This window comes from Manacus vitellinus, unplaced genomic scaffold (assembly GCF_001715985.3).
Source record: "Manacus vitellinus isolate BGI_N305 unplaced genomic scaffold, ASM171598v3 scaffold_72_pilon, whole genome shotgun sequence".
Lineage (NCBI taxonomy): Eukaryota > Metazoa > Chordata > Aves > Passeriformes > Pipridae > Manacus > Manacus vitellinus.
In genome coordinates, this window is record NW_021940764.1 from 1,113,283 (window position 1) to 1,139,859 (window position 26,577).

General features: G+C 51.9%; 1 protein-coding gene across 1 annotated transcript in view; it reads right to left on the reverse strand.

Annotated features, from left to right (window-relative positions):
* The window catches only part of LOC103757833 (acid-sensing ion channel 2), a 374,103-nt gene that overhangs the window by 6,532 nt on the left and 340,994 nt on the right, over positions 1-26,577 (reverse strand). The window contains exon 3 of the mRNA XM_029964494.1: positions 7,927-8,054. Coding sequence (XP_029820354.1) covers positions 7,927-8,054 — 128 coding nt within the window. The remainder of the gene's footprint in view (positions 1-7,926; positions 8,055-26,577) is intronic.

Consider the following 26,577-nt stretch of genomic DNA (forward strand, 5'->3'; position numbering starts at 1 on the left):
GGGGCAGCCACAGCTTCTCTGGGCAACCTGTGCCAGGGCCTCCCCACCCTCACAGCCACCAAAAGGTAAAAAAACCACATAAAAGCAGCAGGCAAGGCAGGGGTAAAGGCAGCAGGGACAGTTCCTGCCCTCAGCTCCTGCAGGATCTAATTCTGCTCGGCTGCCAGGGCAGCTTTCCAAGGGCACCTGTCCCTCCCCAGCACTGTGCTGGCTCATGCTCACAGAAACCCAGGCTCAGCCTCTAATTGAGGCTGACAGACCCACGTCCTCGCACTTTTGCAATCGTTAAGTCATTAATTAATGAATTAAATGCTTTTTAAACCCCCTTGATCCCGGCTCTCAGGGATCCCGAAAATCGGTTACGAACCTGCCGAGAGGAAAAGGAACAAACTGACTCGTCTCCTCGAGAGCAGGATGGATCCTGCTCGCCTGGAACGCAAGGAAAGGAGGAGATGCTCTTGGTAAAGGTGGAGGGGAAGCAGATCAGGGTGAGGGGGGTGATCAGCACAGCTCTGCCCTTTCCCTGGCCACGCCGCTGCCCTTGGCACGCTGCTCCTGGCACGGGGCCTCCTGGGAGCTGCCAGCATCTGTCTGCAGCCACAGAGCTCTGTCTGCAGCCACAGAGCTCTTCTCTTCAATTAATTTTAAGTGCTATCTCTGTTTTTTTTTTTCTGCATGTTTAGTTTTATCTAATAGGGAAACGTGTGGAAATGAAGCGGAGATTTCCCAGCACAAGGCTGGGGCAGTTTTATGGAATTCCAGAATATCCTGAACTGGGAGGGACCCACAAGGACCATCCAGTCCAACTCCTGGCCCAGCACAGACACCCCAACAATCCCACCCTGTCCCTGAGAGTGTTGTCCAAACACTCCTGGAGCTCTGGCAGCCTCGGGAAGCCCTGGGGAGCCTTTTCAGTGCTCGACCACCCTCTGGGGGAAGAACCTTTCCCTGCCCTGTTTGCAGCTGGGCTGTGCCATGAATCCAGCCTTGGGGACGTATCCAGCATCAACTCTGCTCCACTCAGCCCCTCTCCTGCCTCCTCCACATGTGGGTCCCCACCTGACCCCAGGGAGGGATTCCAACCCCTCCCTGAACATCCCAAACCGCCGATGGGGAGCGTTCGCTCCAAATGAAATAATAACCAGGAAGCTCTGCTCTTTAATGAGACATCAAACATCATCAACTTAATAGAATTCCAATCCCAGGCAGCTTTAGCACTTGTAAAATGAGAAACCCAGTGCACACACGGCTCGCTGGCACCGGCTCCCAGTTAATGATGCTGGAAGTTCTCAATTTGCCATCTCCCTCTGCCAGTGTTCCTTCCCATTTGCTCTCTTCACACAAGCACTACAGAACTGACTTTTAAGGACAAGAGCTTAACCCTTCCAGGACCTGGAAGCTCCCCCTGAGCAGAGCTCGGGGATGTTACACAGCCCACGGGTTCCTGGGTGCTGGAGGTGAGTGGACACCAGAAGGAAAATGAGACTTTGGAGCTCCAGGATGCTCTGGGTCCCTGTTTCTTTGGGAATCATTTTGCAAATCAAACAGCAATACTGAAACCTCCTGCAGAGCCACAAAAAAAGGCAAGGGCAGCCCCTTCTGAGCCTCATCCTGGGTTTGCTCCCAGGACCTGCTGGGTGGCTGCTCCCAGCATTTACTGCACTGACCACCTACAACTCACTTCTGCTCCCCCCTAAAAGAGCTGGACCTGTGGCTCATCTGCAAACTCAGTCTTAAATTCATTAGATAACAGGATTTGTAAGATAGGATTGTTGAGGATGGAAAATACCTCTGGGATCATTGAGTCCAACCATCCCCCAGCCCTGCCAAGGCCACCACTGACCCACGTCCCCAGGTGCCACATGGCTGTTAAATCCCTCCAGGGGAGGTGACTCCACCACTGCCCTGTTCCAATAAATTCTGCCCTCTCCCTCCTGGTCACTCCCTTGGCAAATCCACAGGCAGCAAAGCTGTTTCCCCCCCTTCTCCTGGACACCCTTGGCTGTATTTGTTGGACCACAGTGGCCAAACTCTTGCAGAGGTGCCCAATTTGGAGGCTGAAGTTCTCCTGTCCTCAGCTTTCCATCTTCTTAAAGAGCCCTGTTACCCACATCCCACACTGAAGGGTGAGCAGGAGCACCCAAACCATTCCTTTACTCCCATCTCTGATGTCCCTTCTGACCTCCTCCCTCAGGGAGCCCTTCCCAATCTCTGCCCATTCAGATGCCCCATTCCCAGCCTCCCATCACTTCCCTCCAAACCCATTTTCCTTTGTATCCTTTCACAAACACCCTGATTCACTCCTGATACCAATTTTCCAACCAAAACCCCATCACTGCCCTACAAACCCAATGTTTTCTTCCACCTGCTTCAAACTGCTCTCGTGCAATGAAGGTGTCTCTGGGGTTGGCCACTGCTGCTGGCCTGTCTGGCTTCTCACTGTTGAATTACTTCAGAATTTAATGATATACTCAAGGGATTCAACTGGGACAGAGTGTGGGATTGAGGGAAACAGAAAGAAATCAGAGAGTGAACGTTTTTCCAGCAGGAGGTTTAAGACATCCTAGGAGGGCCTAGGAGGAGGTAGGAGAAGATGCTCTGAGCAAGGGTCAGGAAGCAAAGAATCACAGAACCATGGAATCCTGGAATGGTCTGGGTTGGGAGGAACCTTGAGGATCATCCAGTGCCACCCCCTGCCATGGGCAGGGACACCTTCCACTAGCCCAGGTTGTCCAACCTGGCCTTGGACACTTCCAGGGATCCAGGGGCAGCCACAGCTTCTCTGGGCAACCTGTGCTGGGGCCTCCCCACCCTGGTACCCCCTTATAACACAGAAATTGAGTTATTTAATTGCTCCTCATTTTCCAATCCCACTGCCTACACCCTGAGTGGAAACAGGGGCTTCTGAGCCATCACTGCCAGACTCAAGTCCCATTTTCCTGCCTCTGTAATTACACTTTGGATGCTGCAGTTCCTGGTAGCTGCTGCTCTCTGTCCCGTGCAAGCGTTACGAGGGGATGAGTCTCCAAGGCCCACTCGAGCCCTATTAAACGATATTGCTCCATCTTTCCAACCTGTTGCTTAATTGAAGCCTCTTAAATTTTTACTGCCAAGTTGGCAGAAATTGCCATTTTCAGCGTGCTTTTCATCTCCTCTTAATGTGCTGTGCCCGTGGCGTGGCCGGGAGCAGCTGCTTGGGGAAGAACCATTATCTGATCCCAGCCCTTCTGGGAGAGGTTTGGGAGATGCCCCCTGAGATGCAGCTGCAAAAACCAGCCAGGAAAAGGGGAGCCAAAGGCAGCAGGAGTTTATTTTTCTCCGTGGGATCAGCCCTTAGAAATGTAATTTCCAGTGTGTCCATCCAGGGATCAGCCCTTAGAAATGTAATTTCCAGTGTGTCCATCCAGGCCTCGGTGCCGTGGTCTGGTGCAGGGCATGGGGGGATGTTGCAGCCCCCCCAAGCACAACAGAAGGTCTGGAGAGGGTTGTTACAACACCAGGCTGGCCCAAAAGAGCCAGGAAAGCAGGGAAAACTGAGGGGGACCCCTCCAAAGGGAGGAGCAGAGGGAAGTGAAGGGCACTGCCCTGCTCTGGGGGATCCTGCCCTCCCTTGGGACCTGACTGGAGGGTGAGGGCACAGCATGTCCTGTGCCAGCTTCTGCACAGCTCCCATTCATGAGCAAACAACCCTCATTCATTAGTCTCAGCAATTGCCATGGAAACACACCCCTGCATCCTGGAGCATCCCTGGCTCTGAGGCACAACAGGGACCATGGCTGAGACAGGGACTGTGGCCAGCTCACCCCAGGAGAAAGGGTGTGAACCCCCCAGACCAGCAGCTCTGGGCTCACACAGCCATGGAAACCACTCCAGCTCCTTTCCCTTGGCAGTCAGACACAGCCACAGCCTGGAGGCTAATCCAGGGAGGAGGTTTTCCACCCTCCTCCATCCAGACACTCTTGTTTTAATTGTGATCATCCATCATGTGCTGCCTCCTGAGTCATTCAGGGAGCTCAGTCCTGGCTCCCCCCAGACTTTAGTGTCAGATTTCAGAGAATCCCAGAATGATTTGGGTTTGAAGGGACCTTAAAGCCCATCCCACCCCCTGCCATGGGCAGGGACACCTTCCACTAGCCCAGGTTGCTCCAAGCCCCCTCCAACCTGGCCTTGGACACTTGCAGGGATCCAGGGGCAGCCACAGCTTCTCTGCCCAACCTGTGCCAGGGACTCACTTTCCCCAGTGAATAATTTCTTTCTAATATCCAATCTAAACCTACTTCCCTGTCCTGTCACTACATGCCCTTGTAAACAGTCTTTTTCCATGTTTCTCTAGGCTTCCTTCAGGTCCTGGAAAGCCACAATCAGGTCACCCCAAATCTTTTTCTTCTCCAGGCTGAACGATCCCAGTTCTCTCACAGCCAGAAAACATCTTCCCCTCGGCCACGAGCCCACAGCAAACGAACAGCTTGGCCTAAATAACCCAACCACCACATTTTGTGGAGGAAACCTCCTGCTGGCACTGCCTTTTTGCAGGATTGCTTTGGCTGACTCAGCACTCCCAAGCCCAGACACGTGGGAAGCCCCTCTCAGGATGCTCTTAGTGCAGCTCAGCATTCCCACATTAACCACCTGGCTCCCAAAAACTGGGAAATGTGTCTTAAAAAGCCTCTCCCCGCAGGAATCAAGAGGGCTCAGCCACTGCAGGAGGAGGAGAAAAGCTGATTTGGTTCCTTTTTTTTTTTTTTTTCTCCAGACTGGCAGCTAATTTTAAAGGGAGATTTAATGGGATCACACACCAGCCCAGCCCCAGAGCTGGCTCTGACAAGGGGCTTTGGGAAAGCTCTGGGTGTAAAGAGCCAGGATTTATCACCCTGGGACCAAGATGCAAAGCCCTTGCTTGGTGCTAAGCAGCTGCACACCTGGAAAGGCAGGAAATCAGGAAGCAAAGCCCAGAAAATACTCTTATTTCCAGCCTGGGATGGGGATCCAAAGGGTAGATTTGAGGAATAGTCAGAAATAAAGCCATGAACCTCTAACCCAGCCATGAACAACCCCCTGCACCTTAAAGTCTGTCTGACACAGCTCCCACATCACACCAAGGCAAGTCTGCCCCAATCCACACCTATATTTTATTGCTGGAAATAGTGCTTATAACTAACAGAGGCTCCTCTGAGCTGGGAGATGGGAAACGACCTTCTCTTTATCTTTATTTCTGTTCTTTTCCAGCTGGAGGATCATTTCTTTTATGTTTCACGGCGTAAAAGACACGTTTTAGGACCCCAATAACTGGCTGGACTTGGTCCCCAGGGTGAGGTTCATGGGCTTTTCCATCTTTTGCTCTGGCTTACTGAAGGAGCAGCTTGTCCCAGGTGTTGAGATTTAGAGGGGAAAAACAGACTAAATCAGGGGGTTGAATAAAAGATGTGCACTGAGAGCCTCAGAAGGTGGGTGATTGCCCTGGGGGGTAATTAGAGGAGATAGTTTACCTTGTAATGGTTGTAATTAGGCTAAAAAATGACTTGATGGAGAGGAGGGATTAGGGTAGGCAGCAATGCCTGGGGAGCTGAATATGAAGATCCCTCCAGCTCTCCTGGGGAAAGGCTTTGGAGCCCTCAGTACAATTAAATCAGTTCCAGAACCCCTGACTCCAAGCAGGAATGTGCCCTTCCCTCTCCCAGCATCAAAACTCTGGCAAAACCTGCAGAAGAAGGGACACACTCGAGCTAAAAGTCCCTCTAAATTGTTTTTCTTGTTATCTTCTACATCCCCCCTGCCTGGAAGAAGGGATTTGGGGAGGGATGTGTTTTTTTTCCCCTCTCAGGTTCTGTCCTCCTGATAAGAATTCTAATTTTTTAGCAGAAATAACAGAATAGTTCCATGCTGGCAATGGGGTGGGGAAGATTTACAGCAGCTGTCTTAAAGCCTCCAGCATTTACCTTATTTCTCTCTCAACACAAAGTCCTTGAGATCCTTCCTGCAGGCTCCAGCTCCCAGCCACGCTCCCAAATCCTGCTGAAACTGGGGTGTTTAAGGAAGACAAATCTTTCCAATTACTGCTGGAACTGCCAGGTGGGTTTGACTCGAGGAGCTGCTGCCAAAACTCTTTGAGCACCAGGAGATTGCCCAGCACTGCAACCCCCCTGCCCAGCCCTGTGTGCTGATGGGCAGTGCCCTCATCCATCACCAGCCTTGGCATCTCCCCTGCTGGCCTCTCTGCAGAGCTAAAGGGTCTCACTGAGGGGCTGCTGCTTCTGCTGGAGCTGTTTTTTCACAGCTGAAAAACACTCTCATGCTGAGGAAGGAAATGCAAGATCCCAGTGGAATTCTCTGCTCCGACAGTGACTTCCTCCCTCACCTTTGTTGACTCATTTGTCACCCCTGGGGTAATCCAGTGCCTGCCAGGTTCTGGTGTGGGAAGAGCTACACCTGGCAGTTTTAGGGAATTTTATCTGGCCCCTAATCCCAGGGCTGTATCCAGAACACCCCACTCTGCACTGAGTACACCCACAGCACCTCCAGGCACAGGGATGACCCAGCACACTCATTCCCTGGCTGCTCTGGGAGGTGACCAAGATGCCAGAGGAGATGGATAAGGCATTCCCTGCCTGGTAATTCCTGTCAGCAGTTCTGGTGCTAATTAATCATTATTCCACCCTTCCAGGTCCTTTGCCTCACAGTTTGCCCCACGGAAGCAATGCCAAAGGCTGCTGGGTCCCCCGGGGCAGCTCCCCCTCTGGAGCCAGGTGAGGACCCTGGGGATGCATGGAAGGGCTTGTGCCAAGGGAATGGCTGGGAAAAATGCCCAAAATGGCTTTTCCAACCCATTTCTGCTTTGGCCTCCAGCAGCTGCTGCCTCAGCCCCCAAAGAACCCTTTGCCTTGCTGTTACTCGGGTGTTACACTCCCAAACAGAGCCCTGAGTGGTAATAAAGCTGCTCCTTTCCTCCAGGCTTCCCACCAGATCTACAAATCCACAGCTCTCAGCTTTAATTGAGAAGTTTCCACCTGGCACTCGCCCACCTGGAGCCCAAACCCCCCTGATCTCCTGGAGGATGACACACAAGTGAGTCGTAAGGAAGGGGAGCAGAGCTGCATCCAGGAGCTGTGGCATCTCCAGCTGTGTCCTGGTGGCCATGGAGAGAGGCCTGAATGATAAATCTGGTGGTTCACCTGCACCTTGCCTTGCTCTGAGCTGGAGTGAACAACTGCAGCCCTGATCCCCACGGAGGTTTAATCAGAGCAAACCCTCCAACAGCTCGTCTTCGCTTCCCTGCGCTTGATTTACGTCTCATTTGAGGGCGGATGCAGGAGGAGCAGGGAGGAAAACGAGTGAGGCAATGAGGCAGGGGGGCTGGAATGAAAGCACTGGGGGGAAAACCTATTCCACTGGCCAGCTTCCCATATGCCTAATGAGGATTTGGGTTTAATGCTGCCACGTCACATCACATCCATCGCCGCCACGCTGACGTGTCACCGCTGGGGCTCGGGGAGGGCGAAGCATCCTGAGCATCCCAGCACAGCTGATCATAAATAACGGGGCTATTTCCGTGTCACCTGAATGGGTTTCACGCTGCTCCACGTCAGGAAACACTCTCCTCTTTTCTCTTTTGCCATCCCTGTGGTGTGAGAGCTTTTTGGCAAAGAGCTGGGCGGGTTGGACGGGACCCAACGCACGGAGCGGCTGCCACGGCCGAGGGAAATTACAGGGGATGAGGTCCCTTCTGGGGCTGAAATGACAGGGATTGTGGGCAATGCACTGCAAGTAATGCTGGAAAAGCTGCTCTCCTCCCAACCAGTTTTGGAAGCAAAGCACAAAACCAGCTGTTTGTGCTGAAGATGCCTCTCAAAGGGCATCGGTGCTCAGGGACAACCTCTCGTGTGGAACCACCGCAAGGATCTTGGTGTGGAAATGAAATTCGGGACTTACCCTTTGCTCCTGGGTGGCCACAAAGGTCTGGAATCCAGGGGCCACCCCAAAGCCCAGCTCCTGGACGAAGGGTGGCTCGGACTGGCTGTGGATCTGGACTTTGACTCCAGCCTCGAACGTCGTCTCCTCTGGAAGAAGAAGAAGAAGAAGAAGGGGGAGGTTAAAGGGTTGTGGAGGGTGGGACAGTGTCCACCTGCATAGAAAATGGTATCTGGTAAATCCAGGATGCTCCAGAGCAGCAGATGAGCAGCTGGGAATGCTTCACCTGGATCATCAACTTCTGGGAATGCAGGAAGGAAAGCCAGCAGCAGGGTTTGCTGTGAGCAGAGCACACCTGGGCCTGAGCCCAAATCACCTCTGCTGCCAGCTGGGACCAAGAACATCTCCAGGCTCCTGGTCCTTACACACTGCTTATCCCAAGGGCTCACCTTCCCTGAACACTCAGGGTTTCTCCAGCTTTGGGCTCCTCTGACCACACAGGCAGAGCTGGGACATGTAACCCTTCTCCTTTTAGTGCTGCTGCTATGGACTCACATCCCAACAAACCTGAGGGAACACATGGGACTAAGGGGGGGGACACACTGATCTGCAAAGGAAGTTGTTAACAATGCATAATTTGGCCTAAAATCCCAGTTACCCACTCTGTGAATCCATGTTGGTGGCCAGCAATGCCACCTCCACACCTAAAGAGCTTCTGTTTAAAGATGAATCATTCTTTACTTTCTTACTATTCCTTAGTGTTTTGCTACTATTTTCATTTCAATTTTTAACAGCACTGTATGAAATCCTAAATAGGCCTGGTACAAACTGGCACCAAGGAATCACAGCCATGGAGCTGCTGCAAAGACATGCAGGACACAAGAGCAGAAGACACCAGGCCATGGGATGACAGAGGGGAGAATAAGGTGGTACTGGATGACATGAGGTTTCCAGAGCTCAGGAACTCATCACTTGAGAGGATGTCACTCTGCTGCCTCAGTCAGGCAGCAAAGGGATCTGCTGCCTTCTCCCAAGAGAATCTTCCTCATAGGATCACAGAAGCACAGGATGGTTTAGGTTGGAAAGGACCTCAAAGATCATCTCATTCCCAACCCCTGCCATGGGCAGGGACACCTTCCACCAGCCCAGGTTGTTCCAAATTTATCCAACCTGGCCTTGGACACTTGCAGGGATCCAGGGGCAGCCACAGCTTCTCTGGGCAACCTGTGCCAGGGCCTCCCCACCCTCCCAGCCCAAAATTCCTTCCCAATACCCCACCCAAGCTCCCTCACTCTCTGACCCTGCGTTTGCCCCCCAGGAAGGTCCCTTTTGGGGGTTTCCTCCCTGCCAACCCCTCCCAGTGCTGCCCCTCCAAAACACCCCTGCCCTGAGGGTCCAGGCCAGCTCCCCCCAAAACCTTTGGGGATGCAGAACATCCCCATCCAACCTCATCTTTGCTCAACACCTCCCTGGGCTCTGCAGCTGCCCAAGCCCCAGGTGAGCACAGACCACAGTGGGCTCAAACCCTCTCCCAAGCACCCCCAATTTCAATTCCAATCCTGTTATTCCTCACTCCTACCAATCCCACCCTGGTGTTGAGCCACTTCCAGCACTCAGGAGGAGATTCCATATGGTCCCCTCAGTAATTACCTGGCAAGTGGGACGAGAAAGCTCCAATTTAGTCTCATTTGTTGGGCAACGGGAATTGTTTTGGGAGAAACGTTTTCCATCCAAACCTGTTCTGCCTATTTCTGCACCTGCCCTGGGTCTGTTCATCTCTGACTTAATTCCATGAATTCCCCACATTCCCCACAACCTGGACTGTGTGTCAGGTCCATCCATGGGTAAATCCCTGTAAATCCACCTCAACCAAACAAAATTACAACCTGCAGGGATCCAGAAGAGACTTAAAAGCCACAGGGTTTGTGATTTTAAACAGGAAATCCTGGCATGGAGCCAGTTGCACCCGTGGAAGGGGAGGGGAAGGTGTTTTCTACACCACAGAAGAAACTCTGGGTTTAAAACACACACAGTTATTAGTTTTCATCAGTGATCATAACAAGGAGAACAAAACAAACAGCTTTTTTTTTTTTTAGAAGAGCTGCCAAAACCCAGGCAGAACTCATTGTTTTTCCTGCATGACACGCAGGAGAGGATGAAACCATAAACATGAAACCGGCTTTGAAAAACTGTTACTTCCCCTAAAAAAATTCATTTTCTACAAAATAGCTGTTTTCCACTAAGAGAGAAAAATTAAAAGCCCAACTATGACCCCCTCTGATGAAATCTGCCCAGATCAGGACTCATGAGATGCACCAGAAATGTTTCCAAGCTCTGACCTGGGGCTGAGGAGCATTAGTGGGGGTGAAGTATTTGCTGCAAGTGTAAGAAAAGGAAGGTCTCATGGGACCCAGAAGCACAAGAAAATCTGATTTGGATGTCTTTAGCTCCTAAATAAATATCCCTGTGCAGAGCAAACCCCAAAAAGGCTCAGGGGCAAACCCTGCCTGTCATCCTGAGCCTGGAGAGGTGCAACCAGGGGTGAGAATGTCCCTGGAGACACGTGCCAGGCACGGTTTTGCTAATTTTGACAGTTTTAGCATGGTTTTGAATGGCTCCTCCTGGAGCCCTGGGGCTGAGCACCAGCCCACTGCTCTTTCCTTCAGCCCATTTCTTGTAATCACCCATCAACGTGGCAAAAAATAACCCTGAGAACCCTTTGATTGGCTCAGATGGCAGAGAAACTAAAAATAAATTCCAATCACTCGGGGGCTGGTTTGTACCTTTTAGAGTTTTTAACCTGATTTTGTCACGGTGGGAAGCCCCAACCACAGACCTTCATTCACATCCAGCCCCACTCCTCAGGGCCTGTAAATTCAGTTTTCAGTCTGTCCCAGGTTGGGAACAGAGCAAAAGCTCCTCGATGGCTGCATTTTTCAATATATTAACCCCCATTACTGTGCACAGGGCAGCATTTCCCAACAAATCCCGAGCTGCTCTTTTCAACTGAAGGATTAGAGCAGCGTTAATTAAATTGGGGATTAATCCAGCATCTGCTTCAAACTGGCTGCAGAGCATTATACGGTGCAGAAAGCTCAGCTTTCTATTCCTGGTGGCTTTTCCATGACTTTTGTCGGGGTTTTCTGCTTGGAGCATCCCTTGAAAAATCTTAACAAAGCTCCAGCTGACTGTGCACTCGGGTGCAGGGGACAAAGTTCATCTGTGAACATGCAAGAAGCTGCAATTAAAATCACAAGTGCTGCCAAGGGCACAGAGCTTCCCTCTCCCCCTGCCTTGTTATGTCCAAAAGGATCCACTTCTCCCTGGCAATTAACAGTCTGAAGCTGTTCTTGGCACTCATTTATCGGGAAATGAAGATCCAACCTGAGTCATGGGTTGTTTCTGGCTGGAGTTGTCTCCCCCCAGCTCTGCTGGCAGCACTGGCAGCTCCATGGAGGATGGTCCTGCTTGGAAAAAGGCAAAGCAGGTGCCACATGGCTCCATCTGAGTAAGGGAGATGGTGTTTTCTCTGCTGATTCACGTTGTGACTGGGTCAGAAGGTGGCCTGAAGGTTTATTATGGGTAATGAACCTTCTCCTGCAAAGAGCTGGGAAGTTTGGGTTCTGCCCACTCTTGTTGACCTTGGCCTCAGTTTCCCCACCTGTAAAATGGGAGCAAAGTCCTGCTTGACTCACTGGGCTGGGAGAGTCACTGGGGCCTCTTGCACCCCCTGCAAAGGGCACCCAACCCCTCCAAGGTGCCCAGCCAGGGGACAGACAGTGCCCTCCAGGGGCTCAGGCAGCACCAAGTGCCACAGCTGGAGGGAAACACAGATGTTCACCCCTGTGCCAGCTCCATCACACCCATGAGGGGTCTGTTGAGGCCGCTGTTCCTTCTCTCCCTTGGGAAGGAAGGCCCTGGGAATGGGGGGTTGCCGTGGCAGCACAGACATGCCAGGAGATGTGGAGGTTCATCTCTGGTTTTACTGCATCCTTGGCTCAGGATTGTCATGGAAACAACAGCAGCAGAGCCAGAGCTCCCCCACTTCCCCCCCCAGCCCCCCAGGGAGGGCTGGAATTCCTGGGACAGGGTCGAGCATCCCGAGCTGAGTTGTGCAAACCTCCCTGTTCCCACCGACCCAGGGAATCCCAAAATCCCTCCCATCCAGCCCAGCACGTGGGATCCTGACTGTGTGTCCTCAGACAACCCCCCAGGGGCTGTGCCTGGAGCTCAGCACCCCCTGAGCACGCTGGGCTCATCACACCAGTGAGCAGCCAGGACCTGCAGGGAGCAGAGGATGTGCCTCGTGGTCCCAGGCTTGGGGGGAGGACTCACCTGCTCCTTCAATCCCACTGTATCCATGCAGAAATCTTAAAACAAACCCCTGACAGTCACATTTTTCCGAGATGAAGATTTACAGATGGGGGAAAAAAAGAAAAAAATCAAATTGCCATGGAAACATAGCTGGGAGAAAGCAGGACCTGCAAGGCTAAACGGGGAGTTAGGAAGAAACCAGTTCAACACACCAGCAAAACCAGCTTCACTCCCCTGTGTGTGCTCTCATTCCCATGGGAAGGGTGTGTTTTATTTCACTTAAAGTGGTCTGGTAACAGGGTGAAGGGAAGCTGAAATGAGACTGTTCCCAAGGGGCTTTGGGAGGTCAGATCCCAGCTGAGGATCCCTGCAGCTTTCCCAGTTGGAAACCAGTCACTCCAGATTTGTCCTGTGGGTGCTGCTGTTCCCAGGCTGTGCTCTGAGAGCAGCCAGAGACAAGGAATTCCCCCGTGGATGAAAATGAGGTGTCTGCCACCAGAATTTCCCCAGGGATGGCAATGAGGTGTCTGCCACTGGAGTTTCCCCAGGGATGGAAAGGAGATGTCCACCACTGGCTCTGGCAGCTTCCAGGGAAAAGGTGGTGTGTGTCCCACTTGGATACAGCAGGAATGGGAGTCCCAGTGGGGCTGTGCAGGGTGTGTGTGAGCCCAGCCCAGCTGCTCACTTGTATTTTAGGGAACAAATTTAGCCTGGAAAAAGGTGGCTCAGGGGGAATCTTCTCGCTCTCCCCCTGACAGGAGGGGGGAGCTGGGGGGGATCAGGCTCTGCTCCCAGGGAACAAGGGACAGGAGGAGAGGGAACAGCCTCAAGCTGTGCCAGGGGAGGTTTAGGTTGGATATCAGGGAAAATTTCTCCACTGGAAGGGTTGTCAAACCCTGGAACAGGACGCCCAGGGCGGTGGAGTCACCGTTCCTGGAAGTGCTGAGAACACTTCTGAGAACACAGTGCAGAGGTGGGAGCTGAGGACAGGCTTTAGTGCTGAACAGGGTGGTGCTGAATTAGAAGTCAGACCTGATGATCTTAGAGGGCTTTTCCAGCCTTAATGATTCCACAACAATAAATCAAACACACGGAAGTCCCCACGAGAGGGTGGCCAGGGGAGCAGGGATCCTGTCACAGTCTTGTCCATCTGGCCAAGCTCCAGAGGGTCCAGCTGCTCCTGAGCACATGGCAGGGCCACTGCTGGCCCGAGGGAATGGGGACAGGTTGATGTTGGAGAAGAGTCCCCCTTGCAGAAGAGGGGGAAAGCTCCTGGTGGCTTTCCAGCAGGTGTGAGTGGCATCTGGGGTGGCTGTGACAAGATGGAAAATCCTGTAATCCAAAGGTTATACAGAGACCACCCAGCCCCTGAATCCTGAGGACAGGTCCCTCACCCATGTCCCCTTTGTGCTGGGACCCCAAAGGCAGGACAGCACCTCCAAGCTGTTCCCCTTTCCAACCTCTGAGTGCACCAAGGAATGTTGTCTCCTCTCCTTGCCAGGCTCTCGTGGGTGCTGTGGGGACAGCCCTGGGGTCCCTGCTGCCCCTGGAGGGCTCCCTGCTGCTGACAGCACCAACACAGGCTCCAGGCAAGGCCTGTGCCCAGCTCTGGACACTTAAATTTCCTTCCAGGCTTCTCCTGAGTGATTCACCCCATCCCAGGGAGATGCTACAGCAAGAGGAGTCACGTCCGAGGTGTTGTGATTTCTCTCCACTGAGTCAAAGCAACTCCTTCATCTCCTCAAACAGATCCAACAGGACCAGATAAACACACCTGAGACCCAGTGGGAAATTCAGGCAAGGAAAAAATCCAGGTAGCCAGCCTCTCTCTCCCCAAATCCTTCCCCATGGCTGGGAATTCAAACCTTGCTGCTTTGAGGCACAACCAGCAACAGGGGCTTCATGTTCCACTGGTCCTTGGAATAATCAGAGTGGGTAAAATGAGGGCAGGGAACAGGTTCCTGCTGGACCAGCTCCTCTCTCTTGGAGGTGGGAAATGATGTGAGATATCCCAAACCTCACCCAAGGACAAGGTCACCTGGACAAGGTTGCCCAAGGCTGGACAAGCACAGAGATGTGGCTCCTGCACATCAGGGACTCCTTGAGGCTGCAGGAGGCTTTGATGGGGGTGGAGAGTGGATGAAGAGCAGCACAAAAGCCCTGTGGGACAAACTCCACTGCAGCAAGTCATGTTGGTGCGAGAGGTTAAAGATTTATTTTGGGAAAACAAACTCAAAAGCCCCAGCCCTCAAAGAGCTGTCAGCAGGAAAGGCCACCAGCTTGTGCTGAAGACAAGCGAGGCAGTGGAGAATCAATCCTTCCCCTTTATCTCCTGGGATACAGTCAGACTGTTTCAGAGGGTTCCTTTTTCCCTTTTTCTCTTTTTTTTTTTTTTTTTTTAATGAAAGGATACTTTGGAAACCTCGAGTCCTCTTATCTGAAAAGCACAGACAGACAGCCCAGCTCTGGGGGCTGCAGCAGGAGCAGGGAGAGCTCCTTCCCCACCTCAGCTGCCTCCCCAAGGGGAGGGGAGCACTGATGTCACCCAACTGGCACCACAAAATGACACCTCATTTGTTATTTCTCTGCTTCAGCGAGAAGGGAACGGCACGAAGAGAAAGGAGAAGGAAAAATGCCTTTTGCCAGCACAGCCTGCAAGAAGGAGACTGAAAGAGGGATTTGGGAAGGGCAGGAGATGGACCTGGTGTCCTCCTCTCTCTTCCCGTGGCCCAGAGGCTGGAAAACCCACAATAACATCTCTGCTGTGTAATCCCATGGGATAAGGGTAGGGAGCTGATGGGTCATTTGGCACCACTGGAATTCAAGCACTGAGTGACCAAGGCCAGGTTGGATGGGGTTTGGAGCACCCTGGGCTGGTGGGAGGTGTCCCTGCCCATGGCAGGGGGTGGAATGGGATGGGCTTTAAGGTCCCTTCCAACCCAAACCATTCCACGGTTCTCTGATTCCTCCAGTGTAAAAACTGGGATAATGCAGACAGGATACAAACCCCAAACCACAAACTAACACTCCTGGATGGAAAGCAACACCTACACCAGGCTGGGCCCCGAAGCTTCCCTACAACAACTCAACACTTAAATCTCCCACCAAGCATTTATTTGGGGCTCTTCCACTTAATCCCCAGGTCTTGGGGATGGAAGAGGCAGGAGATGGGACATGACCAAGCTCCTGGACCACAAAGACAAGTCTGGAGTGGAGATTTCTCCTGCTCCCTCCCTCCCCAGCTCTGATCCATTACTCACCGAGGAACAGAAGGTGTTATAACAAACTACATTAAGCATATCTGCTATTTTTAGTTAAGCATATTGCATTTGCATACTAAATCTGAGGGGCCATATGTCTGAATGTATATTATTAAAAAGCTTCTTACATAATACACGGGGCAGGAGAAAGCAGCAGGACTCCAGGGTTGGAAAAGAGGTTTTTGCTGGCCAGCAAATAAATATTTCAGCTCCTTGCTTCTCTCCTATTAAGCTTTAGCTTTAATCATTAAAGTGAGGGAACAAGTGTCTCGTAACCTGCTTTGCTGGAGGGGTCACAGCAGGGCAGGGTTGCTCCTGCTGCTTATGGAGCATACAGGAGATAAACTCCCTTCCCACCTCAGCATCCTCAGGGAATCATGTGGGAGGACAGCCAAAAAATCAGGAGCCACCCCGGGGATCTCCTCCATCCCTGGGAGCTGCTGCCAGAAACACAGAGTGGGGAAGGAGGAGATATTCCCTCCAGAGGGGAGGAATGTTCCCGGAATCCAGAGCCGGGGGTGCCAACTCCCCCCTCCCCGGGCACCCATCTGCCAGCTTTCTCTTCAGAGAGCTGCTGCCACCACAGGGACAGGAAGGATTCAAAATAAATAAAAACAAGGGAGGACAGGTTTTTAAAGGCACAGAAGCAGCTCCCACCCGGCCCTCCCCCTCCAGGAGCCGCCGCTCCTCCCGGAACATCCTGAAATATTTAACGGTGGAAGAGCTGCTGCTAATTTGGGTTGGTAGAGGAGTCAGCTGGGAGCAGGTTTCCCAGGGCCAAGGATGGGTCATGGCACTGCTGCTGCCCCTTTTGGGTGGGTGGATGGAGGGATGGAGGGATGGATGGACACACAGAGGGTACCAGGATGCCTCGGAGGCTGAGCCCAAATGTCCAGCCAGCTTTTGGTATTGATGAAAGGGAGATCATGGATTCACAGCTCTGGGAAAACCTGGATTAACATGGAACAACCAGCTGGGAAAGGAAATGGGTTGAGCAGCCACGTTTGAGGGGAAGTTGGAACCTGGAGATAAAAAGGTCAAGTATCTCAACCACACTGAAATCACCACCTAAGAGGCAGCTGAGAGAGCAGCTGCTTGGAACTGGGAAAATGGAGCAGCAAAACCTGTCAAATGTCCAAAGGGTTAAACATAAGGAGGGAATGGAGCAGGTCAGAGTACAATCATAGAACCATGGAAAGGTTTGGGTTGGAAGGGACCTTAAAGCTCAACCTGTCCTTTGAAAGGACAACACTTCTCAGACAAGAACAGGTCATAACCCTGTCTCCAGCACCACTGGGTGTGTTCTGACCCGTCCATGCAGCAATCACATTCTCCATGGCCATGTATTGGTATCTCCAGACCTTGTGATTCCCAGATTAATCACCCTCAGCTTATAGAATCATGGAATCCCAGAATGGTTTGGGTGGGAAGGGACCTTAAAGCCCAACCAGTCCCACCCCTGCCATGAGCAGGGACACCTTCCATTATCCCAGGTTGCTCCAAGCCCTGTCCAACCTGGCCTTGGTCACTTCCAGGGATCTGGGGCAGTCACAGCTGCTCTGGTGATCTGGTCCAACCCCCATGTGATGAGCAGGGGGGGACTATCTGCCCCCAGAGTTCTGCATTGTTACGTTTTACAGACCCCAACCTCAACCCCAAGCAAAGATTTTGCCTCTGGAACCCTCAGCTCTTGCCTTGGTACAGTCAGAGGGTCCTTGAGCCCATGGGAGCCACTCAGCATCCTTAGGGTGACAATCCTGGGATCACACAGGACTCCTTGCATGGCAACATCCCACCCTGGGGCAGCAAAAGGAGCAGATCCAGCACCCAAACCTTGGCCAGCTCCTGTCCCAGCCCATCCCTGCTCCCCTGGGATGGAACCAGGGACACAAATGTTCCTGCTTTCATGAGTTTGCAGCTTTCACGAGTTCAGTATCAACTTGAATCACAGCAAAAAGGCTTAATTATTTGGTTTATAACCGAAATATTTACAGGAGCCCTTGTAACATCACACAAACAACCCTGCGAGGCCTTTCCTGCTGTTACACAAATAAACGTCTGCTCTGAAGGGCAGATGAGACACTGGAGATGAATCGTCCCTGGCTCCTGGGATGGAGCACAACAAACTGCTGGGGAATGGTAAAAATGTGTCAGTCTTCCCCTTGGGAACACGCTGGGATGAGAGCTGGGAGAGGGAGAAATGCATCTCAGTCAGGACATCACGGAAACAAACGGGGGGTTTTGCCATTTCCCCCCCCAGGATCAGCTCTGACATCCCTTGGGATGTGGCTCCAGCACAGAGCTGCTCCAGCCCCAGCCTGGAATTAGAGGGAGTCACATCCCTGTGACCTGCAGGTCGTGGAGGGAGAGGTGGGGGAAGTGATGGAGAGAGGCCACCAGTGGAACACTCTGGGAGAGGGAAGAGCAAACTGGGACTGTCAGCCTGGACTGGGTTCAGGCTTTGTGGTGGGTGCTGGAGTGTCACAAAGAAATGAGTGTGGATATGGAAAAGGCCATCACTGGGTGCACAACACCATGGAGCTGGGGGAGAAAATGGGATCCTTCCCTGAGAGTGAGACTTCCAAGTGAACTGAAGGTCTCCTGGCCTGGATCAAAGGTGACCAGATCCCAGGGAAAAGCAGAGCATGAATTCTAGGCATGAGGAAACAGCCTCTAATTGTGCCAGGGAAGGGTCAGGTTGGATATTAGGGAAAATTTCTTCTTGGAAAGGGTTGTCCAGCCCTGGCACAGCTGCCCAGGGCAGGGGTGGAGTCCCCATCCCTGGAGGGATTTAAAAGCCCTGTGCATGTGGCACCTGGGGACAGGGGTCAGTGGTGGCCTTGGCAGTGCTGGGGGATGGTTGGACTGGAGGATCTCAGAGGACTTTTCCAACCTGAACAATTCCATGATCCTGTGATTCTGTGCTACCTTTGGCCTCTCCCCATAAAGACAAGGACAGGTCCCTCCAGCTCCCAGCACGTTTTGGGATGAACACAGGGCTGTCCAACAGCAGAAACCTCTTCCACATCCCCACTTCCAAGCACACCTGCTTTGCTTCCCTCACACTGACCTTCCACTGGCAGAAAAGAGACCTTTCTGTGCAAAAACACTCGAAAGAAGGCAATGGCAACCACTTCCCTTCCCTTCTCTGCTGCTCACTCTCCAAAATATCCGAGGAACTCCAACGTGGAGCATCATTTGTCACTGGGCCAAACGCTGCAGATGGCACTTCCTTCTCCTCAGCTTTCAAAGCCTCTCCTTAAATAGTAGTAGTGGAAGTAATAACCACAACAGAAATATTAAAACCCATCAACAAAACACAGGCACAGCCCTTTTGCTGCAGCTCCCAGGGGGTTTGGTGGCCTCGGTGGTGGCACCAAGAGCGACCTGAGATAGCCCTGAAACGCTCGGGTTTCTGCCCAGGGAGTGGTGGCTCTGCTCTAAAATAGCTCAGCTTTTATTGCTCCATGGTTTTGTGATCTCAGGAGAGACCCCCAGCCCTGGCCACAGCCATGACCAACTCACTTGGCATCTCAACACACGAGAAAGGATTAGAAACGTGGCCTGGAGAGAAGAAGAAACGTGGCAGCAGATCACCAGTGGCATCACCCGCACCTCCCTCACCCTGCAGAGCCACAGCACAGCACCAAGAGGTGACAGATGCCCTCAGCACATCACCAGCTGTGAGGGATGGCCACAGCACATCAATAAATGATGAGGGATGTCCTGAGTACAAGCCCAAATGGCAAGGGATGCCCTCAGCCCATCACCAAAACCCTGCAGCTGGTCTGGAGCCAACAGTCAGTGATGCCCCACGTGAGACCCCTCACTGCCACATCCCCCAAAGACCAGGAATCGAGCCCCAGGGGAGATGCTGGGGTGTCTTATCCATCATTCCATCATAAAAGATCAGCTGAAGCTAATCAGGAGGGAGGCTGTTGATGCAGGATCCTGGGATGATGCTTCTGGAATACCAGAGGACCCCGACCCAGGTGTCCCCCATCTCCCTCCAGCTCCCCAACTCCCAGCTGCAGTTTGCAGATGGATTCAGGATCGTTCCCTCCATCTCAAACCATTCTTGTGGTGAATAATAAAAGCCTTTTTGCTGTTCCCTCCTCCCAGAGGGAGCAGCTTTTCCAGGGACACCCAGGGTTTGTTAATCAGCTGGGAAACGCTCCGGGCTCAGAAGAGCTGGAGAAAGTGAGTTACTCCCTCACAGACACCTTGCCTTGCTTTCCTTCTGGGTTGGTTTTCTTTTCCTCTTCCCTTTTATATCTTAATTGATCATGAAATTAAGAACCAGCCCCTTCCAAGGCAAACAAGAGTTTCATCTGCAAAAAAAGCTGCCCCCAGGCAGTAGTAGGAGGGCCCTGCTCCCACCACCCCTGGGATGGGAAGGGATGGGATGGGAATTGCAAAAGCTCTGAGAAGCCCTGGAGTCAGCACAGAACACATGGACTTTCTGGGAGTGTGTTCCTGCTTGGAAACGTGCTCAGGGCTCTGCAGGAATGTGTGGATGGGGTATCCACTGCCACAGCCCACCATTCCTGCTGCTCTCCCTCATTCTCCCATTCCCAGGCCATGTCCTACTTATTTTATATTTACAGGCGAGTTTTATATTCATTATAATTATTCCACAAGCTGGGAAAGAAGCAGAGGCACAGACCTGTGTCTTTTTTTTCCCTTTTTCCCAAACTCTGGTGAATGCCTGGGGTGTAAATCCAAAACACCCCCTGGGATCCTACCAGGAGCTCGGGGGGGGTTCTCAGCCATGACCTGGGGGAGCTCAGGCTGCTTCTCCACTTCAGTTCAGACCTTTTGTAAGCAAAAAGAGGCCTGGAATCATGAAGAGCCACCACCAATCATCTTAAAATGCAGAAGCAGCTGACAGTGAGGGCTTGTGCCTCTCCACAGCTGGAAAACCAACAGCTCCAGGGGTTGGGCTCATTAATGCACCGAGCACAGAGGCTGCACAGCTGGAGAGCAACTGGGGGGGCTTTGGGGAAAGGGGGGACATGGGACCCCAGAGCTAAATCAGCTGTGTCTCCTCGCTGGCAGATCCTTGCAGGGAGATGCTGGATGGAGAAGGAACAGCCCCATCCTGGCAGCACAAGATGCTGCTCAGGTCTGTTTTGCCTGGCACGGAATCCCGGAGGGCAGGGAAAAGAAACATAAATCAAAGAAACCATGGAAACGCTCCCAGTTTGTGCCTGGAGCAGTCAACTTCTACAGGATGAGCCTTCAGGGCTGGCAGCTTTGGCCTCCAGGCACCTGAGGTCATCCAGGCCTTCTCCAAACCCTCTGCAGGATCCCAGAAATTATCAGGGCTTTTGGGAGTAAGGAGGGGGAACAACCCATTCCCAAGCCAAAAGCACCGTGGTGGTGCTGGTTGTGATGAGGGAACGTGGCTGATTTGTGCTGCAAATCCCTCTGAACCCGTGTTTTTGTTGAGGTAAATAACAGCAGTCCATAATACTCTGGGATTGTCTTCTAAGTGGATTGAAGCTCCAGCTTTATGGATTTCCTGCTCCTCCTTATGGCCATTTCACAGCATGTTTCTCCTCCCCCTCGTTTTTATTCCTTGTGTTATTTGATTAATTGCTATAAAATGTTCACCTTTATCCAACAATTCCTGAAACAAACACAGAACCCTTCACTTTATTTCTTATTTCCAGCCCTGTAGCCCAGTGATTTCCAGTTTTTACTGGGCTCCTGCCCCAGGTCACTGGATAATTCCTTGGGCCACTCCAGAAAGATTACCCAGAAGTGCCTTCCCTTTCCAATCCCTGCTATAAATTACAGGGGGATTTTACTGGATTTGATTGCATTTCTGCCTCTTTCCCTCCCAAGTGCAATAAAACAAACCCCCTCAGCAGCCCCACAGCTCCCTGGGGCCTCATCCTGTGAGACAAAGGTGGGAAACTGGAAAATTTGGGAGACTCTGGGCCATATGTGCAGGTTCCACCTACACTCCTCCCGAGTCTGTGGTTTGTTGTTTCCTCCTCTGTTACCAGAAGGAGTTTTCCCTGGTATAATTTTTTTTCCCCTCTTGTAAGATTTCTAGGGGTTTTTTTGTTTGTTTGCATCGTGATTCCCACCTGGAATATCCCACCACAGAATCCCAGGATGGTTTGGGTTGAAAGGGACCTTAAAGCCCATCCAGTGCCATGGGCAGGGACACCTTCCACCAGCCCAGGTTGCTCCAAGCCCCGTCCAACCTGGCCTTGGACACTTCCAGATTTATACCTGGAACAGATCAGGTTTATTCCAGGAATACCTAAAGGTTTTCTTCAAAGCACAAAAGAGATGTGAAGATTTCAGCCACGATTATTCCCCCAGCTCTCTCCACGTCTGGGCAGCTCAGGGGTTAAAATAAAACGCCGGAAAATTTCGGTTCTAGAAGCGCAAAAATTCCAAAGCTGCAGATTTCCTTCTCTTTTCCTTTGCATCATCACTTTTTTTTTTTTTCCCACCCCCCTCACGATTTTGACAGCCCTGACACAATATTTTTGCACTCCTGAGGACGGCAGGGCCGCCTGATGCCCCGACATCCACACACAGCCAAATTCCCCCTTTTCCTTTGCACTTGGAAATCCAGGCTGGAGCTGTCTGTGTGCCCTGGCCCTGCCAAAATCAGGCTGCACAGACATTTCACATGTTCAAACCACGGCTTTGCACGAGAAGATGAGCAAAAGGAATATTTTCCTCTCACAAGTCATTTGTCAGACGAGATATTTCAGCTTCCCAAGATATCAATGGATCCTCGGTTAAAGACTTCCTAGGATGACAATGCACTTCGTTCTGTTTGCCCAGTCAGTGATAATTAAACCTCTTCTTGCATTACAAACCATATGCCAACGTGACACGGTGGCAGCAGCTCCAGCAGCAGCCCCATCCCAAGCTCCAAACCAGTGTTTTCCTTCTTTGCTCCTTATTTGCATTGCAAAGAACCATTTAAAAAAGCAAGCTGAGATCCTGAGGCAGCAGCAAAAGGAGGATTTGGGGAGTCCACGCTCTGACTGTTTCCGTGAGGGGCTGTGAAGGAAAAGGTGGTTTTGTGGCATCTCCAAATCCAGAGGAAAACCAAAGCAGCCTCGGGGTTAAATACAGGATCAGGTGCTGCTGTTTGAACTCAGTGTTGGTAAAAATCACCCCTGGAGCCAAAGGATTCACAGCTGCCCTGTGCCCACAGGGTCTGAGGGGCCTGGGTGAGGGAGGAAAGGTCCTATGGGGTGTCCTGGCCATGGGTGGGATGGAGAGGCAGGGCCTGGAGGGTTCTTTGGGTCGGTGTTTCCTCTGGGATAGAGCCTTGCAGGAAGCACAAGCCAAGGGCACCACCATGGACCAGAGAAATGAATGTTATTCCACGTGAAGACCCCCCTGTGGTGATGGAGGTTGGTCCACCTTTAGCATTTCTGGAGCCCTAATGGGGTGCAACACCAGGGCTGAGACAGCAGCTGGGTGGGGACAGCCCCAGGAAGCTCTGGGAAAACTTGGACTAACATGGGACAGCCAGCTGGGAAAGCAGCCACATTTGAGGGAAAGTTGGGAACTGCAGGAAAAAAAGGTCAGAGGACTCAACCACACAAAAATCATTGTCTAAGAGGCAGCCAAAAGAGCAGCTGCTGGGCCCAGGATGGGCCCATCTACTGGGAAAATGGAGCAGCAAAACCAGTCTGGAAAACATCTGAGGAGTTAAAGATAAGGAGGGAATGGAGCAGGTCAGGTTTTAATCATGGAATGCTTTGGGGTGGAAGGAACCCTGAAGACCATCCAGTCCCATGGCTGGGACACCTTCCACTAGCCCAGGTTGCTCCAAGTCCCATCCAACCTGGCCTTGGACACTTCCAGGGAATTAAAAACTCAACTCCTTCCACCCTGGAGGTTCCCCAGGGCTGGAGCTCCCCATGCCCACCTGCCTTTGGCACTGCAATGCCAACATCCCACCCCACATCCACCTTCATCCCCCTCCACAGCCAGGGCTGGAGTTCCCTGCTAAGAGCTCTGTGCCCTTGGCAAAGCCTTTCCTTAGAAAGCCAAGTTTGGGAAGTCCCAGTGGCAGCAGCTGAGGAGATTTAATTCCAAACACATTTACATTATTATGCAAATATTTGGAAATAATCAACTCCTTCACTTACCTACTAAGAGCTAAGTGTTTCCATGGGAACAGCAACTATTAACCACTATAGTTAATATTTTGGATTCTGGTGGTGTCCAGAGAGCTCCATGAAGATTGAAGACATCTTGTACAAGGCGCCGTACAAACGTGGGAGATGAAAAGTCTTTTGTTGAAAGGCAAAGATTAATGTTTTACAGGCTTCAAAGTCAAGTACCAGCTCTACCTGAGCCTGTAAGAACACGGCCAAGTTTCCTTGTAACGAGTCCAAGAGCTTCTCCTCCACCATCTGACCAATCCAGGCTCTGGTTTTATAGTTTTGCCTTGAATCTTGGAAAATTTCAACCCAGTTCTAGGGATGTGAGAATCCCTCCCTGTGCCTCTAATCCTCAGCTTAGCACAAATTTCAGTGCAATATGTGTGAGATTAGCAGTGGGGAGGTCATGGGGGGCAGGACAATCAACAGAGGACATTGTTCCATTGTGCCCTTCCACGTGGGCTCAGATGCCAAGTCTGCACTCAAAAACACCCTGAAAGCCACAAGATTTTTGACAGAACTGAAGGCACTCGGGGTTGGGTTTTTCCCCACCTCAGGTTTGAAGTGCAGGGCCATGGACAGGCCTCCTTTGCCACAGGCAGGGCTTGAAGGTTGTCTGAAGGGAGCAAGCAGAGCAGCAGCTGCCATCTCCCCTGGCCTCCAGAGGAGAGTGATGCTCACAGATGTGGAGGTACCAGACTGGAAGCCTCCTCCCACAAGACTTGGTTGATCCTCCTCCCTCATTGTTTTCCCTCCTAATTCATTTCTTCACTTGCTTGTTGCTTCTTTTTTGCCTCCTGTGTCATGAGAGGCTGATTTACCCACCCAAGACTGAGCTACCTTTCCCAAAATCACAGTGGCAGGGAAGCACAGCTCTGAAGGCAGCACATTTCTGGGTGGGTTCCTCCTAAAGATTCTCCACAAGGCAGATCCTGGGGCTGTGGAGAACCTTCCTGTCCATGGAGAACCTCAGAGGGGCCCAATAAAAACCTCAGCTCTGGAGCCAGGCTGGGAGAGCTTGGGGGGTTCACCTGGAGAAGAGAAGGATCCAGGGAGAGCTGATCCAGAGCCTAAAGGGGCTCCAGGAGAGCTGGAGAGGGACTGGGGACAAGGGATGGAGGGACAGGACACAGGGAATGGCTTCCCACTGACACAGGGTAGGGTTAGAGGGGATATTGGGAAGGAATTGTTGGCTGGGAGGGTGGGGAGGCCCTGGCACAGGTTGCCCAGAGAAGCTGGGGCTGCCCCTGGATCCCTGGAAGTGTCCAAGGCCAGGTTAGATGGGTTGGAGCCAGTGGAAGGTGTCCCTGCCCATGGCAGGGGGTGGAATGGATGGTCTGTAAATTCCCTTCCCACTCAAACCAGTTTGTGATTCCACGATACAAGAACCCAACAAGGTTGAACACACAGAGCTCCAGGGCTGTCTGTCCACCCCTGGGACAGCCCTGAGCCATCAGTGAGGTGGTTTCCTGCCCCCACGAGCTCCCCCAGGGAAACATCAGAGGTAGATGCTCTTCATCTTCCCCCTCTGCACCGTGAACAGCCTGTAAAGGGACAAGACTCCCAACCAGGGTACCAGAAATGATTATTCCAAAGGAGGGTTTCCTCCCCCTCCCCTGGGCCAGGTCAGGCTGACTTGGATCTCCAAACTGGAAGGCAAAGCTCCTGCTCTGAAAGCCTGAGCCAACCTGACCTGAGTGCCAGGACCACGGGAAGCTGCTGGAATCGGGAGAGTCAAACCCCACACAGATAAATTTTAAGTTTTGAATGACTCCAACCCCCTTCTCTGCTGCTGAGCTGGAGTTTGAAAGGTGCTCGAGGGGCCTCATCTGTACAGGGTGACAGAGCAACGGTGACACGAGACCTGAAGTGATATTTACTCCTTTTCCTGATACCAAAAATAAACACAACCTCCTCCTCCTCCTCCTGAACAACCCTCCCCACAAAGCTCTGCCTTGAGCTGCCAGACAGAATAGAGGCTGGCAATTTTTCCAGTGTTTTTTTATTTTTTTGGATGCTTTGTTTCAAATGTCAACAGTGGCTTCATGAGAACTGCAGCTGCCACTGCTGAGGAGCTGATAAGGTTTGCCCTGAACGGGTGGGTGGCTTTGGTGGCACGTGTCACACTCCAGGTTCATTGAAGGAACTGGCACCAGTTCTGCCAGCAAATTCCCACTGTGGCACCTGGGTTGGGATGGTGGGAACTGGGAACTAGGGAATTGGGACTTGGTTTTGTTTCTTCTGGAAGTTTTTGATTGCACATTTTGTTGTTTATTCAGATTTTGTCAATAAAAAGCTGTTGTTTTTTTTTTCTCCTTTTCCACATTTCTACCTGAAGTTTCTTAATTTCTAAGTTGTAATCTTGTTAAACTAAGACACCATCCCGACCCATGAGACCTGTGGGACAGTCCAAAGTTCCAGCTTTCCTGGGCAGCACCTCCTGTGCCAGGACCAGTGCAGCTCTCACAAGATGCTCAACCCAGTTGATTCCATCCATCCCAAATGCTCCCAGTCCAAAGAACCCAGTCCTTGACCCACCCAAGCAGCACTAACCCAGCAGAGACAACTATCAGGGCAACAAATGTTCCCAAATTCCAAGGAAGAGGAAAACACAGAGAGCAGCTGAAGGTCCACCTTGAACTTGGCCTCCAAAAAATGCTTTTCCAAGGAAGAGGGACGTGCTGGAGCCTCTGAAGGAGACACCACACCTCCTGTCACCCAAAAATGCCCATCCTTGCCCCAGGACAGGTGGTGACACTCCTGTTTGGCCTCCCAAACTTTGGTGCCAAGATTTCCAAGCCCAGCACTCCCAGATGAGCTGAAATACAGAAATGCTGCTCCCAGCTGGCAGCCACAGAAGAAAAGCAACTCATTTCTGCACAGACTGAGCTCCTCTTGCTTTCAGGAGCTGGTTTAGACATTGGGTGGGATGGGATGGGAAGGTC